At 46.2% G+C, this 19,464-nt stretch overlaps 2 protein-coding genes across 12 annotated transcripts in view; one reads left to right on the forward strand and one right to left on the reverse strand.

The window, feature by feature from the left end:
- Positions 1–11,644, reverse strand: part of MYO9A (myosin IXA) — a 191,585-nt gene extending 179,941 nt beyond the window's left edge. For all 9 annotated transcript variants that reach the window (XM_069797731.1, XM_069797732.1, XM_069797734.1 and 6 more), the window contains exon 1: positions 11,521–11,644. The gene's annotated coding sequence lies outside the window, so the exon portion shown is untranslated. The remainder of the gene's footprint in view (positions 1–11,520) is intronic.
- Positions 11,645–11,895: 251 nt separating this feature from the next.
- SENP8 (SUMO peptidase family member, NEDD8 specific) lies at positions 11,896–19,464 on the forward strand. Of its 3 annotated transcripts, XM_069797739.1 has the most exons (5): positions 11,919–11,993; positions 12,390–12,538; positions 12,649–12,764; positions 14,001–14,276; positions 17,045–19,464. In XM_069797739.1, the coding sequence occupies exon 5, from the start codon at positions 17,088–17,090 to the stop codon at positions 17,724–17,726; it is 639 nt and encodes a 212-aa protein (XP_069653840.1). In that variant the 5' UTR covers positions 11,919–11,993; positions 12,390–12,538; positions 12,649–12,764; positions 14,001–14,276; positions 17,045–17,087; the 3' UTR covers positions 17,727–19,464. The 3 variants fall into 3 exon arrangements, with proteins under 3 accessions (XP_069653838.1, XP_069653840.1, XP_069653839.1); XM_069797738.1 differs by lacking the exon at positions 14,001–14,276 and having other exon boundaries at positions 12,390–12,764; XM_069797737.1 differs by lacking the exons at positions 12,390–12,538; positions 12,649–12,764; positions 14,001–14,276 and having other exon boundaries at positions 11,896–11,993.

Consider the following 19,464-nt stretch of genomic DNA (forward strand, 5'->3'; position numbering starts at 1 on the left):
ACTTGGGATTTTTCTCCCTGCTCTGCCATCTCCATTTCTGCACAGCAATTCTCAGTAATTGCATGCTGCCAGGCAGGCGGTTCGGCAAAGGAGAAGCAAAAATACACAGCAGAAACAGGGAGGGTCTACCAACCAACTTTTTTTTCCTAAAAGGAAAAAAACGGAGACAAGGGGGTGTTAAGAGACTGAAAGGATCATCTAGTAAAAGCACCATGAAAGCTTTTTTTTTTTTTTTAACTGATTTGCATGAATGCCAGTTGGCATAGGGGTTTATTGCTTTCCACACCTGTAGAGCTATGAGCCAAGAGCTTGTACTGCTTCGGCATGACCTCTTTAAATACTGTGTCCTCTAAACTGAGTTAGTTCGTACATAAATCCATTAAAAAAAACCAAACAAAAAACCCAAAACTTTTAAACACATAAGACAGCCTCAAGAAAAAGAAGTTTAGCCCCAGTTTGCTCTCCAACTAGGGACAAAACATGTTCAGAATTGATCTATTTTACATTTACATAAAATGCAGGGGGCAAAGTAGTCTTTTTCTGAAAATATAAGATCTTGAGTATTAAAGACTTCAAATTATCACACAATCCCTTTATCACAGAAAACCCATTTTAGTCAATGGTTGGGTGTAAAGCATTTCTTTGCTTCATTCACTATCACATCCTACTGCTATTCAAAAACATATTAAAGAGGAAAAACAGTAGTAATAGGTCCTCTGTCTTTTCAGTTCAATTTGGCAATTCTGGTAATAAAACTACTAATTCAACATATTCTTTACTTAAATCAAACTGAAACTGCAAAACATCTGCTGTAGCTGCTGACCTTGCTCCACACCAGAGCATTTGAAATCTCACTCCATGCCTCTTCATTGGTTTTGTTTTTTGTTTTTTTTTTAATCTATCCAGCCCAACCACTAATTTAAAGGAAACTGTGCTGGATGCTCTAATTGACCCCGTTCTCTTCCTTCCCCAGTTTGTCTCTATAATTAGCCCTTTCCAGCTCAGCCTAGCAAAGGGAATCAGAAACAAGACCTTTCTGAGCCACACCCTGCAGACCACAGCAACTGCCTTGTATTGTTTTTGCCTCAAAATCAACATATGCTGCAGCATTAACTGCTTCAGGACAAAAATAAAATTAAAAAAGAAAAAAAGCAAGAGCAAATGCGTCTTCACCATTTTCAGGCATGTTACAGGGAATGACGCAGCTAACTCAAATGAAAATTTCACCTGCAACACTAATCCCTTGGGCATACTTTGTAACATGAGCAAAATACTTGTTTTCCTCAAAATAATATACAGTTGCACAGCTGTCCACACTAAATTCACCTACCTAGGACTTGCACTGCTGTGTATCTCAGCACACACATGAAACGCAGAGAATAATTCAGTTCTGCACTAAGGCACCAGAAGGACCCACACCTTGTTTCTTGAGAAATTAGAAGGCATGTAGAGAATGAGGAAAGGAAAAGTATTTAAAAAAAAAATAGTCTTATCAGCAAACAAATGCCACCAACGAAAATTTACTTCCTTACTTGCCTCTGCAACATATAACTATTCCTACCAGGTGACCAGAGTTGCGGTTATTTTTAGGTACTTCAGGAAAAAAAGAAAAGAAAAGAAAACAAACAAACAAAAAACCAAAACAGCAACAAAAAACCCAAAACAATTCCAAAAATCCCCCAAAACCAGTTTAGTCTGGATTTGCAGAGCTGCTGAGCACTGGAAGGTGCAGAACGAAGCAGCAGTACTCAGCGACGCCAGCAAGAACACATGGGGTGATCTCAAAGCCTGCAGGTCTAACCTGGCCTGACCCATGTCCTCCATGCCAGCATGGCATCTTCTGTCTTGGTCTTCACATAAGGATGATATTACAGCATAATGCAACGATCTAAAACTAAACCAGAGGAATTTTTTTGGTTAGTTTTGAGCTTTGTTTCCTTCCATTTTTCTTCTCCCACCTCTAAAGTTCCAAGACTACCCATCTCAAGAGGCCGTTTCCTGAAGAAGGTGCCCACCAGGAGAAGCACCCAAAGGTCTACAAAGCACGATACTGGTGTGCACCAGGTCCCTAACTCACTATTTTCTGCTCAACTTTCACACTTGACTTTGCAGCTTTACAATTATTTTGCACCCCACATAGCTTTTCTGTTGCATGGAGCTTAGAAACCAAAACAGTTGCATTTTTGATGATTAATTAGCATTACCAGCTGAGGCTGAAGTTCTCATCTTCAAATTCACCAGTAGCTGTTCACTAAGTATTATCCTGGCAGCTCAGAGCTACAGCTCCCCGAAGCACAAAAAACCCACATACTTTCATAACTATCAGGAATTTCAACATTTATACATTTAGAAAATTAAACTGCAGCTGGCAGGAGTCTTACTAATAATAGCAGCATCTGAACCTGTAATGATCCTTCACCTAAGGAAAATTGTTCGAGTTTTTTGAATACTTGTCCCCTCCACCTCCTGAAGAGCATACCTGAAAGAAAAGTATGTAGATTAATGCTCCTGGAAAACCTAAACAGCAGAAAAGAAAGCTGATCCAGTCTTACAAAAAAAAAAAAAAAAAACCCACACCAAACCTTTCTTGGTACAGAGGATAGTCCATGCTTAAGTAAAAATAACTTACAACACAGAAAAAACTGCACCTAAAACACTTTAAGTCCCTGTCTGCAGGTTTTAATTTCAATTATTTTTTTTTTCTTGAAAGAAGATATATTCTCTCAAGGATTTCATGTTTACTAAAAATAAACGCAACCCAAGAGAGAAGATTGCAATCTCTCCACCACACAGCTTGAAGCACAAATATCAGACACTGAGCTACTTTTAGACTGTTTTTAAATGAGTTTTGCATGCAATTGAAAATGGTTCGTATTTAGCACTGGAGATCTCGCGCTGGGGCCATTCATTAGACTACAACAACTGCATAAAACTTCTCATTCAGCTTTTACTTCTCATGTTTCACATATTCCTGGACAAAACAAAAATGAAAGCAGCATTCAAGTAGGACAGCTGCACCGCAGTGAAGTAAACCAGAGGAGGAAACTCTAATGTTGCTAAAAACCCAGCCAGCGAACACTGCGCGCGAGATTCACACCTTCTTTCAACAAGAACAAAATACAGGAAAATATTCAGGCAGAGGGTTTTTTTTTTTTTCTCCCTTGCTTCAGTTCTTAATTCTTTCCAGCAAAGACTTTTACGTGAGAGGATGAATTCTCAATACCGCAGACATGGACTTCGGTGCTCACTTTTCTTCTCTATTTCATTATCCTTACCCCATTTGCTGGAGGTACTTTATTTTTTTTTTTTAAACATTTTTTTTTTCTCCTCATATTTATTGTATTGCTCACCGCAGATGAAGAGCAACAGCTCTAGAGAGGTATTTAAATTACATAAATGGAGTAAGAGGAATGGAAACAGAACATATAGTACAGCTGGACTCAGAAACAATACATTTGGAAGCAGGCCTGCAGCTCTCCTCCTGTAATTAAAAAGGGATTTGAGCCTGAAACGACACACGTGAGTCCATGTCTTTTACACAGAGTGGTGGCAAATGTGGTAGGGCAAGTGATGGGCAACTGCTGCTAAGTCATCTTTCTTGGCAATTTATTTCTTAGAGGTACCATTTCAGCCTTAGAAGAAGAAATATCACTGCTAATATTTATTAATGTTAATAAATTCCTTAATCAAATCACTGCAGATTGCAGTGAAATCAGAGATGTACCTGGAGAAGTGCAACTACACTTTGAAACAGGTCCTGTGCTTTGACAAGTCAAGATCTGTTTGGCAATCACTAGAGTTGAACAAGGTTACACAGTGAGCAGAAAAAGGATTTTTTTTGTTTATAAAATCATACCTGCAGACTCCTCAGTCACTTTTGGTTAGTTCATTCTGTTCATAGTTGAGGAACACTCTTTAAGATTCCTCGTTATCTGCTGCAGGCACCTCAAAACTGACCTCTGCTCTGCATTGTCCTCCTATCTCCTCGCTTACCTTCCAGGCACAGTGAAGCGCCTCCGGATAAGATTATCTGAGGTGATGGTCACCGTGAACGAGCCTGCTCTTCTGACATGAAAAGCAAGCGCCTGCCTGTGCAGATTATATATGTGATAGTCTTGCCATGAAGGATGAAACATGTAGCGCATGCCCTTGTTGCTCTCCGAGACATTTTGCCTTGCTTTGCAAATGAGGTGGCCCAAATCCAGACCGAGTCACCTGTCCACTGCATCTCTCTTCAACAAGCCCTTCCCGCTGCAGGGCTGTATCTTTAATTTCTGATGAAAAGAAGCAGCAGCGGCTCTGCTTTTAAACAACGTCTGTCCAAGTCCCTTCTTCAAGGAGTTGTTCAGCCGTCCTTACCACCACCAGCAGCAACAAAACCCACATAATTATCCCCCATTTACTGAGCAGTTGGTGAATTAAGGAGCAGGGACCGGCTCTCCTGCACTTATATTTCTCGAAACCCCCAGAAGGGTTATTTGCCAACATAACCTCCCTCCCTCTTCCAAAAAACACTCATTCTGAAATCTTAAAAAGTTGGTTGACATTATTTCAATCAAGTGCTAAGTTTCTAACCATCTACTGCATTCAATTATTTATTTTTTGCCTAATGGGACAACATTCCTTAACAATTAAATCATTTACTAATTCCTCCCAGGTGAGGTTGTCCTATGCACCCAACAAGCATAAACCAATCTAACAGTTCTTAGACAAGTACTGTAAAAGTAAAAATGTCAATGTTTTTGAGAATTTTATTTCGGTCTGTGTATTTATGTAAAGTATGAAAAGACAGTAGACTTACGGAAGTCTTCTAAAGTAAATATTTTTGGTTAATTTGTTTTAAGTTCATCCCTCAAAACCAACCATGTAGATGCCGAATACAATAAAAGAATTCTTGGCGGTCTATCAAAAACATTTGTAGTCTGGGTTGGTCTTAAAGATCAGGTTTTTCAAAGATACATTTATATGGATTAGATGCTCCACTTCCATTAATGCTCAACCATGATATACCATATCCAGGATCATATACCTTCCTAACGGTCATGCTTTACAAGTAATAGAAGATAGTCATAAGAATTTTGATTAAAAAACAGCTGTCAGATTACCCATGTTCAACGAATAGAAGCAGAGACCCTAAAGAGGCATCCAAAGGACGAGTAACTCTATGATTCAAGGTTTTTTGGGGGTATATCAGAAGTGATCCAAGGTGGAGAGATCAGCAAATAAGACTCAAAAATTATATTGAAACCCACATATTTTTTCTATTTTTACATTAACAAAGGTGATAACTGAAGTAGCAGGAGGAGAAAAATCAGTATTTACATACCCAGTACGCTCAGTTAAATCCTAAACAAATAGTTAACTATCAAAAAGTAAAAGTATTGAACAGCAGCCCATTCCACACCAAATGCAGTAATTCCATGCATTACAATTTGTGTATTTTAAAACATATTTTTCCTTTGCTACTACACACGGTATCCAAGCGGGACACACACTGCTCTACTCTCCATTGGTCCTAACCGGTATTTGCAGTAACTCCCACAAGTCATAGGATGGAAACCAAGGTGGTTTCTCTAACAGAAGCTGATCACCCAGTCTGAACCACTGAAAATACCAGGGTTGAAAAGGGCCTGATCCAACCCTCCCCTCAAGGGGGATCGACCCACACCTACAGCCAGGCTATTCCTAGGGGACCTTGACACCAACATGGATTTCATAAACCTTCTCTGGGACCTGGAAGGGACATTTTAAATGTACACCAGCACCCAACAGAGAGCTACATCCACACCTTGCTTTAAGTCAGGCACGTAGCTACAAAAAAAGAAGTATAACTCAGTAGTTGTGTAAGACGAGAGCTTGGATGAGACGCAGCTGGCTGAGCCTCCCCACATGCTTAACTCACATCGACAGAGGATGCAACTAAGGGGACCCTATCAATATTCCTGGGGGAGGATGGAGAGCTGCATCTCGAAGGGTCCAAGCGCACTCCAGCTTGTGTCTGGGTGCCTTGTGTAGAGAGAGCACAAGTGTCTATACCCAAACTTGGACATATTGTATTTCTGCCCATACAAGAAAGAGCAGGATAATTTGCTGCCTCACCAGCTCACATAGCTCCTATCCTTTTTCACTTCCGCAACAGCATCATGTGCCAAGACTACGAATTTCTCAAGGCAAGCAAAATAAAGCTTCATCCCTCCTTCCAGCTGTTGGGCATCAAGGTCAGTTTGTACACAGGGATGTGCTTGAGCTGGGGTGAGAAACGGACCCAGACTCACCACCATCCTACCCCTGAGCACCCCCAGCACACCACAGGCTTTCCACTCTTAAGACTCATCTCCCTTGACAGACGATGAGCTTGGCAGGAGACCTAGCTCTGTCTCTTCATGAGGCTCTTAGCAAAGCTCTAAAGAGGGCTGACAAGAAACACCAGCAGAGCCCAAAACAGTGACCCATGGCTTTGTTTCACAGAAATGAAACACCACACCTCGGGCACGGTGTGATCAGCCAAAGGCGTAGGAGAACTCTACGCAAGAAAGAGGTGCCTCATCCCCCTCCAAAGGGATGCCTATCCATGCCTAAAGAGAAACCACAATGCAAGATTTCAATGGCAGAAAGGAATCAGGGGACTAATGATAATCCTTAAATCAACAGGTATTTATTTATTTATTTCATTTCACTTAGAAAAACAGCGCATGACCATTTCACCTCCAAGGAGTTTCCACTGAAATGGTGCAGAGCCAGCCACTTGCCAGCTTCAGGCTGATTATCAGTAAATCAACCCAGGCAAGGACCATCCCTGTTCCCCTCCCAAGATTAACTTCAGCCAGGTCAGATGCGCTTTCAACTGAAGCCTGCTACTAGATCACCTTAATGAAATCATGGAAATGCAGCGTAGTGGCAGTTTAACACACTTGCAAGTGGAAGGCTGCACTCCATGAATGAGGACTGCCATGGATCACACATATTCTTGTTTCCCTTGGACACTTTCCACCCAATCCAACTCAAACCGCTCCCCTTCCCTTCTCTTCTTGCAACCTGCAAGCCACATGAGACATCTAAAGCCGCAAGGAACCCAGTCTGACCTCGCAGCCAACCCTGCTGGGAGAAGGATCTTGGACCAAGTGACCTCCCAAGGTCCCTTCTGACCTAAGCAATCCTACGGTCCTCCATTGGAGGAAAGCAATGGAAAGGAAAAAAAAAAAAAAAACAAACCCTAGAAGCAGCAATACACAACTGCATAGCATTAAAATCATGGGGGTTTTGTTAAAAATAAAAAGCATTTGTGGTAAAGACATACAGCTCTCACTTCACATATAAGACTTTTCCATAGGTATCTGTTACAGGATTCGTCCCCACAGAAAAAAAAAAAGCTACCATGATGACTAGCAGAGCCATAACTCCTGAAAATATTTTAAAAACAGATACAAAAATGAGTTCAATTCTAGAAATCACTGTTCAATACGCTTCCCTCCTGAATTTTGATATTTTGAGGTCATATGGTTTATTGAGTTTGGTTTTAAATGTTTAATTCCAAGACACGTAAGTTAAGACATTGACGCAATCACTGGAGTGAGAGGTACATCACACCATGGCGTTCAATCCGCCAAACACGGTAGCAAGATTTAATATTAAGAGAGTCACATAGAGAAAACAAAGACTATTCCATTTCCCTTTTTTCCTGTTATTATCCATTATCTGGCACAAGTTTCACATTTTTGGTTTACATAGTCTCAACTCTGAACACCTGTGCCTTCACATATATACCCACAGCCTATGGAAAAATTTGGCCTGTGTAAAAGAAAAATAAAGGACCATAAAAATAATCTCAATTCTAATGATCTGTAGACATCCCGAGAGCAGCATTTCATCCTTACAACTCCACTCCTAAGCTTTGTGATAATCCCAGCCATCTAACCTGAAAACACGGCATAATATTATTGCAGCAGGAAGCCCAAACAATTAACGAGCTTCCTCCCAGAGCAGGGAACTACCCAGACACAACCAAACTCTCTGATGATACTGCTTTTGTCCAAAGGAATGCTAGAGAAAAAGTCTCGAATTTGCAAACTTCAGCCGCGATCCTTTAAATATTTATGCTCATGTTTACTTTTTAGAGAAGAGAGAAATCCCATTCACTCAAGAGGAAGTTAAGCAAATGTAGGCACATAGGAGCCAAGCCTGAGAAAATAAGATGCTCTTTTTAACCTCAACACAAAAAAACCCCATCTTCTAAAGCTGAAACCTGCACCCAGCCCATCTTGGGGAGCCAGACTCTGGGACTAGGCTGGGAGCTTCATCAACTACATAACGAACGCACCTTCAACCTCAGGGCAACACGACAGCAGAACTACCCGTCTAAAACCAATGACGTTCCTTCCCACAGACAGCAGCTCTTCTCAGGCACTCGGTCTGCCTTCATACTTCTTGAGTATTTCGCGTGCAAGTGGGACCGCAATCCCATTTATTTATAAACCAACGGGACACAGGAATTTCTGAAATGAAATCAAGTTTGAGCAGCTAAGACGCTTCAAACGGCTCAACGACCTTGTTTTCTTCCTAATAAATGTATTTTTAAAGGAATTACATTCAAAAGCTGCACGGTTTGGAGCGAGAACTAGAATTTGGCAGAAAATGCCCACACTATGCCCACCAAAAACAACCACCCCAAATGGCCTTAGAAACTCTCGGATCACATTTCCTCACAGTTTTGCTAGACTCGAGGTATTTAAGGCTTCAGGACTACGTGGTGTGCTTGGTCCCAAGGGTGTGATGATGAGCCCCAGTCTTCCTCACCAGCTGCCCGGTGGTGCCAAGCTGCAAAACCAGTGGAGGGACCAGCACCGTCCCTGTGCTCCCAGTACTCCCCCTGTTGACTTGCAGGAGATGCGGAGGAGCAATCCGTTCTTCCATCCAGAGCTGGATACCGTCCTTTCAGAAATCAAGTGGCGTACATGGGTGATTAGGATTTCTAGTACAACCCTACCTCAAAACGAGCTAAATTAAGGTTGTGCAGGTAACCTCAGGTTTCACATTTCCTGAGCGCCTGACCTCGCATGCTTCACATTCTCAGAGGTTTTCTTGCAAATGTGATGAACACTCGCTAAAATCACCATGAACATCCTAGATAAAAATAATTTAGGCATAAAACATTTAGACAGTTAGACTTTCCTAGCAAAGGATCCCAGAAGTTTGCTAGTCTGAGTTTTAGATGGCATATGTAAGTGCCGGTGTTTGTGAAAGATATTGCAACAGCAGATGCCACATCAGCCATTTGATACCTTTAAATCTGGAAATGCAGCTTCCCCACCCCCAAAAAAAAAAAAGGGTAAAACCATGAACTTTAGAAATGGTAACTGGAGCTGCGGAGGCACAAAAGAAAAAACTCTGAGGCATGTTCTGCAAAACTGAGCCTGCATTTTAATACTTTTATAAAAAATAAAGTGAATCGGGGAATTCAAATAAAGCTTTTTTCAGATTTTTCAGAGTTGCCACTGATGGACCATAGGCCTTTCAATAAAGATGAAACATCTTTAAAGCCATCCTGATTTATATATTGATTGCAATAAATAAATAAATAAATATAAAGTTGCATCATCATGGGTAGCCCAGGAAACAAAAGCTTATTAGTCGTGCGCAGGGCTGCTGAATTACCTTCCCTGCTGTCAGCAGCCGGACTGACAGCTTCCAAAACAGTCTTGGGGATGAAAAATCATGGCAAGGAGTGAGAGCAAAGGCTGGGAGAGCCTTCACAAGGGAAAAATGCAAAGAAAATCCTCTTAATCTAATTTAAAAAATTTTAAAAAAATAAGAAAAGTCACTGAAATGGATGAGTTTACTCAAAGACATAGGGGAAATCATGATTATCGCGTGACTCCAGGACGATGGGCTGAAGGGAAGATGCTCTTCAGTGATAACGCAGCCTCTCCGACCTCAGAGTTTGCGGGCACCTGCGGTTAAGCTCAGCTCCGTAAGGTTGTGCTTAAGCATTCACAGCCCATCACCACCGCATCCATGCACATCTCATCAGGAGAGACGAGAAGACGATGGTCCCCTGTCATTTCCTAGCACTCCCCTGGGAAAAGAGTCGGGAAAACACTCAAGCCGTCCAGAAACCCATTTCTCCAACTAATAATCTACTTACGAAGCTATTTATTAAAGCGCTTTGTTACTGATTTAGCAAAACGCCACACTGTTTTTTCTCCCTGTAGCAGCGCTCTCCTCCTTCCTTTGCCGCTACGTGATTTTTTTTTATATTCCGATGGGCAGGGTAACGCGCGCTGCAGCGAAGGATGTGAAAGCCATGATTTCTGCTGAGCTCACGCTCCCGACTTTATTAATCTCAGCTTGATTTCAGGATATGAAAACGTAAATGGAGGAGGAGGAAGCCAATCTATAAGCAGAAGGGCGGCAAAACGGCTGGCTCTGAAGTTATGGCAGGTCCTACCACGAGTCACGTCGGATGATTTGGGGGGGGGGGGGGGGGGGGAGGGGGAATATAAAGCAAAGGCCGTTTCAGCTACATTTAGGAAAATTCCAGAAAGAAATATCGACTATTTTAACCTTTGGAGGAGCAGTGCTCCCGTAAAGGTCCAGTGTGCCAGGGAGCGAGCTGCTGTGGAGTCAAACACCACGTTAAAAACCAGAAATATCTCACTGAGGCAGGGTGGGAATCGTTAACGCGGCTCTCGTGTAGCAGCGTAACGGGCTGCTCCTTTGCCAAAGACGACGACGACGGTGCCGACCGCGACCCGGTCCCTGGTCCCATCACAATGCCTGGCGTCGGGGCTGTCTCCCCACTCGGGGTGGGACGGTTGTTGTGGGGATGCCGCCAGCCCACGGACCCACTGGCGGCACTGGAAACACGAAGGGAGATAAACACTTCCCCCCCACCCACCCCCACGGCTGGTTTTTTCACGTCTTGCGTGTCCAACCCACCCCAGGATGGGTGTAAACGGCAGCATATTGGCACCAGGGGATTAAAAAACAGCAGCACCGTTGCCACCCTTCACGTTCCCACGCGTGGGGAAGCCCACGGGAGGGGGGGGGACGACCGCGAACAGGACCCGGCTGCCGAGGAGCCGTCCCGCACCTTGCGCCCGCCGTTTCCCCCGGGAGCCCGGTCACGCGTGGGGGCGAAGCTGGCGTGGGCCCAGCCATCTTAACCGGTTGCGAGACGGCGGGGCGTGGGGGGGGGCGGGGGGGGGGGGTACGGGACTCGCCCTCCTCCACCGAACAAAGGCTCCGCGGCGGCACCGGGCGGGCGAGCGCGAGTGCGATCGTTGCTCCGCCGCGCCAGCGGGGCTTTTCCCCCCGCCTCACGCTGAAGCGGGACGCGGTGACCCCCGGCCCCCAGCGCCGGTACCGCGCCCGCCGCCCTCCCCTCACACACACCCCCATCCCTCACACACACAAATCCCTCACACACACACCCCCCTCACACACAAATCCCTCATACACACACACACACACACAAATCCCTCACACGCACCCGGAGGCCCCCGCCCCGCTGCCGCCGCTCACCTGGCTGTCGGGGCGCGGCGCATCCCTCGCCCGCCGCCGCCGCTGAGGTGGGGGGGGGGCTCCCGCCAGGCGCTACTGAGGGGCGGTCGGGAGGACAGGCGGCGGGGAGGGGGGGGGAGGGAGGGAAAGGGGAGGGGGGGGCCGGGGGAGGAACGGGCGCTCGCGCTCGCGCTCCCGCCGCCGCCGCCGCCCGGGCGCTGCCCGACTGCCCGCCCGCGCGCGCGCCTCTCCCGCGCGCACCCGCCGCCGCCGGGAAGGGAGGGGAGGGGAGGGGAGGTGGCAGGCAGGCAGGCAGGCAGGCGCGCGCCCCGCCCCGCCCCGCCCCTCAGGTCTCTCCCACTACCACCACCACCACCCCCCCCCGCCCCGCGGCCGCCGGGTCGTTACGACGCGGCGCTGCCAGCTTTACGGCAGCACGCAGCAACCGGCCGGTGCCGGCACCGCGGAGGGCAGAGCGGGCGATGTGGCGGCAGGTGAGCGGCGGCGGCGACCCGACCCGGCCCGGCCCGGCGTTGCCACGGCAACCGCGGTGTCGCGTAGGGCCCCGGCCGTGGTTTCCCGGGCCCGGTGGGCCGCTGGGGGGGGGTCCGTACCGGCCTCCACCGGGTCCGGAGGCTTCTAACGGGAGTTTTGAGGACGGGGGGGAAAAATGGTTAAAATCGTTAAAGTTGGAGCCGCGGAGCCGGCACCGGGGGATCGAGCTGGGGCTGCCCGGGCACCAGCTCGGCCTGGGTGGGCTCGTAGGGAGCGGTGCGACCGGCTGCCCCCAGTCCCGGCCTTCACCCCGACCCCGGTCCCGGTGCCGGCCCGGGCCCCGCCAGCCCGGGCAAACCCTCTCCTCTCTACTGAATTCTCATTTATTTCCATAGAAGCAGCAGCGGGACGAGCGAGCTCTTCCCGGGGGGCTGCTCCCATCCTCGGATCCCAAAGCCGGGGGTCCATCACGTCGCTCCTCCGGCCGGGTGCCGTGGGTCACGTCTCCGCAGAGCAACAACAACCCGAATCCGTTCCTCCGACTGTAATTCCTTCCTGTGACCGGATTCCCGCGACCTTTAGATCTTTTGGGCAAATGATATTCCCTCCCAGCGCTTCCCGCTGCTCTCTTGAACAAACTCTTTCCCAAAGCAGGTGAATGCCATCCGTCGACGTCTGGTTTAACGCCGTTTTGACGAACCAAGCTGACGGGTTTCCCGTCGTTACTTCTAGGGGAGCCTCAGTGGCATCTCTCCTTCTCAGGCGTTCAGGTCGCTGGTGGTTTTTCCCTGTTAAACTTCATGCTTTGGCCAGCCCCGTCCTGGGGAGCAAAACGGTATTTTATTTAGTAGTGTTTGGTGTAGTTCCTCCGGCTTCTAGTTTAGTGTCCTGTGAGGTGTTGTGAAACAAAGCAAGGTTCTGGAGTTCGGTTGCGTAGAGCGGCTGCATATGTCTGGTTCGGGGAGTTTGTCAGGAACAGAAAGGTTTGGGCATTGTGCGTACAGAGATTATGAATGTTTTCATTCAGGGCCTATTGAACCCACAAAGGCTCTGTTCTCGTATCATCCAGGAATTATAATCAATAGCCTACAAAGAGATTGTTTATCTTTAACAAAAGAGTATACGAGTACACTCCTTTTCTGGCTTAATTTAATTTTCCTTGAGTTTCTTCTCTGGCTGTTAGGAGACAGGTAAGTACAGGCCAGCTCATGGTGATAAATAGAAATCGATGTTCCTTGTCAGATCTTACTACCATTAACAACAACCGCTATTAAGAGCACTGACACAGTGTCTAAAAACTATACATCCAGTAAAAGGGAATGGTCTGGGGGTTAAATCGTGGGGCCTTTTACTCTTGATCGTTCCAAAGTCCTCAGCCAAGCTGCTGAAAATCTCTATCCCTCTTGCTCTTCCCCGGTAAAGTCTGAATAATTTGCCTTTCAGGTGGCTTTTTGTATTTACCCCCATATTCTTTAGTTTTGGTAGGAGTTTAGTGACGTGGCACCTTAAAATATTCACTCTGGATGTTCTTAGCACCTTTAATTTGTTGAAATAGACTTTAGGAATCTGATTCATCCTTAATTTAAGCTCTCTTTCCTCCATCGCTGCCTATTTACACTCAATTACTAGGGAGTTTCATTCCCTGGCTCTCAAGTGCTGCCTTCAGAGCGCAAGGCAACAATTACATGTAGAAGGTAGTCGTCTTTAATGTTGTGAAAATAATAGGTTTGGGGTTTTTTGTCAAGTATTACAAAACACAGGCTTTGCCTTGCATCCTGGACACGAAGGAGTCCCATCAGTTTCTGAATCAAACTTGCACTAACAATGGCAGCTTATTTGTTAAATTGTTATAACTTACAGATGAAAGAAACTTGACTTCTTGCCATATTGATGCAAGACGGCACCGTTCTCAAATCTATAAACGAAATGGGTGGTTTCATCTTGGCTGGCTTGATGACATTTTTATTGAAGTGCTCTTTTTTCTCTCCCCGGTGTCCTCATCTTAGTGCTCGAAACGGGGCAGATGAATATCCCTCCGAGAAGCCGAGGATTACAGAGAGTTTACACAAATTCCAACTACTAATATGCAAATAAAATGAATGAGCAAGACTCTTGTTGGCAATCTACGACAAATGTTCCAGGCCTGCGTCAGTATTTATTCCTATCTTTATGAAAACTTCTGAACAGAGTGTGCCTGAGCCTTCAGGAAGCAAATCCTGGCTGTGTCTGAGCAGAGCTGCTTGCGATCTGCAATTGCATTTCAACATCCCTTAACGTCAAAGGTGCTCAGATCCACACCCCAGCTTCTCTGCGGATTCATCTTTAGCTTTAATGGGGAGGTTCTCCCAAACGAAACCATCTCTCTGATGGCTTTTCACAGCTCCACTACGCTTTTTCGGTCCTCGCCACTTACCTTAAGTGGCTCTGAAAGGCATCCGAGCCTACAAAGGGTTTTCCTTTAAGCTGTGCGCTGCACACAGTGAGTCATTCTTGCAGAACTCACAAGGAGTTTCACAAATACCAGATGGCAATAATATTAAAAGTAGTAGCTAGTGGCAATTAAGCATTTGCTATAACCGTTCTCCCTTCCTGACTGTAGGAAGCTGCCAAATGTCTTTTTTTTTTTTTTTTTCCCCTTGACTGAAAAAAACCCCAAATGATGTTTCTGCGGAGTGGAAAATTAACAGAATACAGGACGCATGCTTCCTTCCCTAGCCCGTAATCCCATTTGGACTTGAGTGGAAAGCTATTTGCTGTATTTTGTGCATCTGTAGGAGAAGATGAAGCAGAAAAACACCCAGTAAAGGAAAATTTGGGGCATTGTATGGGCACATGCAAAAAGTGTTGCAGCAGTGACCCTGTTAAAACTGCAAACTGGTCACTTCTAGGCTCACAGGATGTCCGGCTCTTTAAACAAGACTATATTCAGGCATGCTACGGAGTTGCTGGGACTTAGTTTGGATTTTTTGTTTTGTTCTTATACTGCAGGCTGTTGCAAAGGATTTGCTCCACAAACTTGGAAATAGTTTGAGTTCATTAACATAGGAAGCGTGTCCAAATACCATTGTGTTTGGCTCAGTATAAATAACAGTGACTGCTCCCCTTCCTTTTCAGTGACTCTTGCTGCTTGGCATCTCTTGGATCTATCAGCGATACATAAATAGTTATTAGCTTTTTCAAGCCCCAGGTACACAACCTCGGCCCTTCCTTCCGACGTATTACACATACAGCATGCTTCATCCATTCTGTTACTTACAAGTCACATGCGATGTGACCTTGCCAAGATTTTTTAGAGATAAATCTCTCTTAATTTATGCATGCCTGACAAGGAAGGACTTTTTCATGATTCACATTGCAATAAGAAGCACAAATCTACTTCTTCCTAACATGTAAACAACGCGATTATTTTTTTTATTATTCCCCCCTATCATAATGGAGAATTTGTGTCTTATTTATAGTGAATCATATTAAAATGATCTTATCGGTATTAGTTTTCACACAGTGCTTTAAGAAATCCTAAGATGTTTTCATGCTGCGTTTGGCACAGATGAGGAAAGGGTAAGGCCAGACCAGCTCCAAGTCACCACTGTCCCCAGCTGTGGCATTTCTAGCCCTGTCCTGGCAAGGAGAGAAGTGTCGGGGACTGATGGTGCATTGCAGCAGCGGAGGAGCCCGGGCCGGAGGATGTGAGAGCAAGGGGAAAACCGGGGCAGATATAGGGGGTTTAAATCAACAGTTTCTCTTCGGAAGATCTCCTCCCAAACTCTAGTCTGGTGCCAGCGAGTATTTCTTGTTGTTTACTGAGTAGCACCTCCTAGTGTGCTGTGCAACCTCTTTCTTAAAACACACTTTAATCCCCCTGGGACGCGAAGGCAGCAAATGCAGCAGCTTCTGAAAAGGAATTATACGACCAGTAGAAAGATCAGAATTAGTGGATACGTGGATAACCTGATAAACGGAAAGGAGTCAGTAGAAGTCTTGCCTGGAAGACCTGTTGAAGTCCTCAAACACATGGGTGGGGAGAACAAGGTGCTACAGTCTACTTGAATTTCCCAGCACCTTTTTAAGAATAAGCAGCCTCTATTTGTGGAAAGCAGGCACAGATTAAGAGGGAAGAATGTAGCCTGGACAAATAACAGAGTAAAAGATTGGAAGAGTAGGTCAGCATGACCAGGCACTTCTGTTCACAGGTGGACATCACCAGCGGAATCCTGCAGGGATCTTCACCCCTCAGCGTACCCACAAGTGCTTTCTCCTTTTGTGAGCAACATTTTGGCCAGTTAAAACCTGAGCTATAAAACAATAAGTATTTTGCGGACCATCCAGCTTCGGTGGTACTTGAGTTATTGAAATTTCTACTGGCTAGGTAGACAGTTGTCCTAAAGATTCCCATCGTAGGGAACTGGTTTGTTTGTGATCTTGTTTTTCTTTGTTTCTCCTTACTCATCACCGCCTTGCCTCCTGTGCTAGTGGGTGAGCAGGTTTTCCTGGAACGGGTCATCTGTCTGGCACGGAGCTGTGGCACGATCTGCTAGGTGAAAGGGATCATATGCCTGTCAGACAGCCCCGAAAAGGCTTTTATTTAAGGAACACCAGTGATGCAAAGCATTACAGTGATTGTCACTGTGCAGGTGAAACACTGAAACGCCAAAACACCAACCGACTTCTCCTAGATCACGTATGGTTTCTGTGCAAAGCACAGAACTGAAGGCGTGCCTGCAGTTCCCGAGCAGGAACTGCCTGGAAATCACTTTGCTTTGAGGTTAAGATCATAACGATGAAACATTTATCTAATTGGAGCCATGCACTGCTCCTAGAGCAGCAGAAGAGCCCGGCTCAACCCGTCACAGGCTGCAGATGAGGAGCTGCGTGTCCTCCATCTGCTCATCTGGCAGATGGTTCAAACGCTGGTCCTTCAAATAATAGCCTTCAGGGAACCCTGGGCTTCTGCTCACTGCTTGCTGAGAAGGAACTCGAGGTGTTTGTTGTGCTGTATCTTGTCCCAGGTGTGATCTAATTCCTTAATTCATTTTCCCTTCCTATGTTTCAGCTTTTGAAGTTTGCTGGAGTGCTGCAGCCCCGACCCATGCAGGATGGACCCTGTTGTTCTCAGCTACATGGACAGTTTGCTGAGGCAGTCGGATGTTGCCTTGCTGGAGCCCCCAAACTGGCTTAACGATCACATCATCGGGTTTGCCTTCGAGTACTTCACCAACCACCAGTTCCAAGAATTTAGCGATCAGGTTTGTTTTATCAGCCCCGAAGTGGCTCAGTTCATTAAATGTGCCCTTAGTCAGGAAGAAATAGCCATATTCCTTCAACCACTGGACCTTCTCCACAAAGAGCTGGTGTTCTTGCCTATCAATGATAACTCCAACCAGGTCGCTGGGGGCACCCACTGGAGCTTACTGGTTTATTTCAGGGACAAAAAGTGCTTCGCCCATTACGATTCCCACAGTAAATGCAACTCTCTCCATGCCAAGCAAGTGGCGGGGAAGCTGGAGGCTTTCTTGGGCAAAAGAGGGGGCAAAGCAACCTTCATGGAGGAGAAGGCGCCTGCCCAGCAGAACAGCTATGACTGTGGGATGTACGTGATCTGCAACGCAGAGGCTCTGTGTCAGGGATACTTTAGGGGCCGGCCGGAGCCTTTGCTGCAGCTCCTCACCCCCTCCTACATCACGCAGAAGAGATCGGAGTGGAAAGCTCTCATCACGAAACTGGCACAGAAGTGATCGAACTGCAGCTCCGGCCCCCCCAAAAACTGCCTTCCCCGTCTGTGAGGCAGCACCCCCAGTGCCTGAGGGAGATGCCCATGCGCAGGATTGTCCCAAAGAAGAAGAATGTAACCCCTCCAGCATGGCTACACCCCCCCCAAACACCCTGTTCCCTCCTGGAAAAGCCTTAGTCCCCTCTGGACATTACTGGCCTTTGAACTTCTAACCAGAAAAGTCACTTTGCTTTCAAAGAAATCCTCCTCTCCATGGTGAATTTTCACACTGATTTGTGTGGCAAAATGGGTTGCTAAAGAGACTTCACCTTTGCTCAGCAGGCAACACGCCCTCATTAGGTGGCTTTAATTGGCTATAGGCATTGCCCTTCCAAGCCAGGTTTAGCAAATGCCCTTTAAAACCAAGCCTCCAAATGCTTTCTCATGGCTATTTCGAATTTGTGCCTCCAGCTAGTGGTATTTCAGCAGTCTAGGATTTAGCAGCAAGGATTTTTCACCCCTGAAAACCTGACACTGAGATGTCGATGTCAAAAGACAAGACTCCAAAAGAAATGCTACGATTAAAGAACGGGGTAAAAAGAAAATCTGTTTTCTTCAGATAGGTGCTCCTAGGCTGTACAGCGGTAGCTTTTTTTTCTTTTTTTCTGTCCCCCACCCCTGCTTGCTCTTATTACAAATTAAAACCTGACTCTGAACTGCTGGAAGATTAATAGGAAGCTGAGAAACCCAATCCTAGGAAAGGAAACTTAATTGAGATGAAAAGCGACACTCACTCTTTGAAGTATTTTTTTTTTCATTACGATTTTAGGTCGTCTCCATTCGGGGAGGGTTCGTCAGTGCTCCCCAACCCTTGTTAGCGTTTGCTGCACTCAGAGCGTCCAAGGCTGTCGCTGCTTCCTCTAGAACAAAACCAGTTCTGTTACTTGAGATAAAAAAAAAACCACCAGGGAGAACAAAAGGACAGAGTTTGAGGTATAAAAGCCAAAGATAACTGCAGTCTCCTTGAAGCCCAAGAAGTCCTTAATACACTTCTGATCGAAACACCTTTCCTCCTGTGCTGGATGATGGCTGGGATCTCAGAGCACATCTTCTCGTTAAAAGACAGGCTCAGCACTGGGGAAAATAAAAATTAAAATGAGATGTCGTTGCAGGGTAAGGAATAATCTCTAATCATATGAGAAGCAAAGAGCAGGTTGCTCAGGTGGTGTCTAGCAGAGCAACCACACTCCGGCACACCAACTGAATCAGGGAAATCCAGGTTAAATACAAGCCTCGAAAAAGAAAAGGAGGAAGGATTATTTTTAACCCGGAGCTCTTCACCCATCATATTGCCAGCCCAGCCCCACTGGTGTGCGTAGTAGCACAGCACCAAGGTGATGAACTGTAGGAAGGGCTTAAACTTCCCTTGTTGCTAAGAAAAAGGGTAAGTAGCCACAGCCCAGGCTCTTTCAAAACACCCAAGCAAACACGTACAAGCAGCAGCGGGGCAAAACGAGGGTTGGGGTCGTTCCCCTCCTTCCTATGCTGCCTGGACGGGGGAGCAGCCGGCGGGCCAGGGCATCTCTTCAGCACCAGCCCTCCCTGGAAAACCCCTTCCCCTGCTCAGCTGGAGCTGAAAACCCAAGAGATGGTTGAAACGGGATTGAGCCGCTCGCTGAAGGGGATTCACTTTGGACTCCACGGGGCTTTGCCGGAGCAACGTCACTGCCACTCCCGGGTCCAGAATAAAATTCAAAACCAAA

This window comes from Haliaeetus albicilla, chromosome 12 (genome assembly GCF_947461875.1).
Source record: "Haliaeetus albicilla chromosome 12, bHalAlb1.1, whole genome shotgun sequence".
Classification (NCBI taxonomy): domain Eukaryota; kingdom Metazoa; phylum Chordata; class Aves; order Accipitriformes; family Accipitridae; genus Haliaeetus; species Haliaeetus albicilla.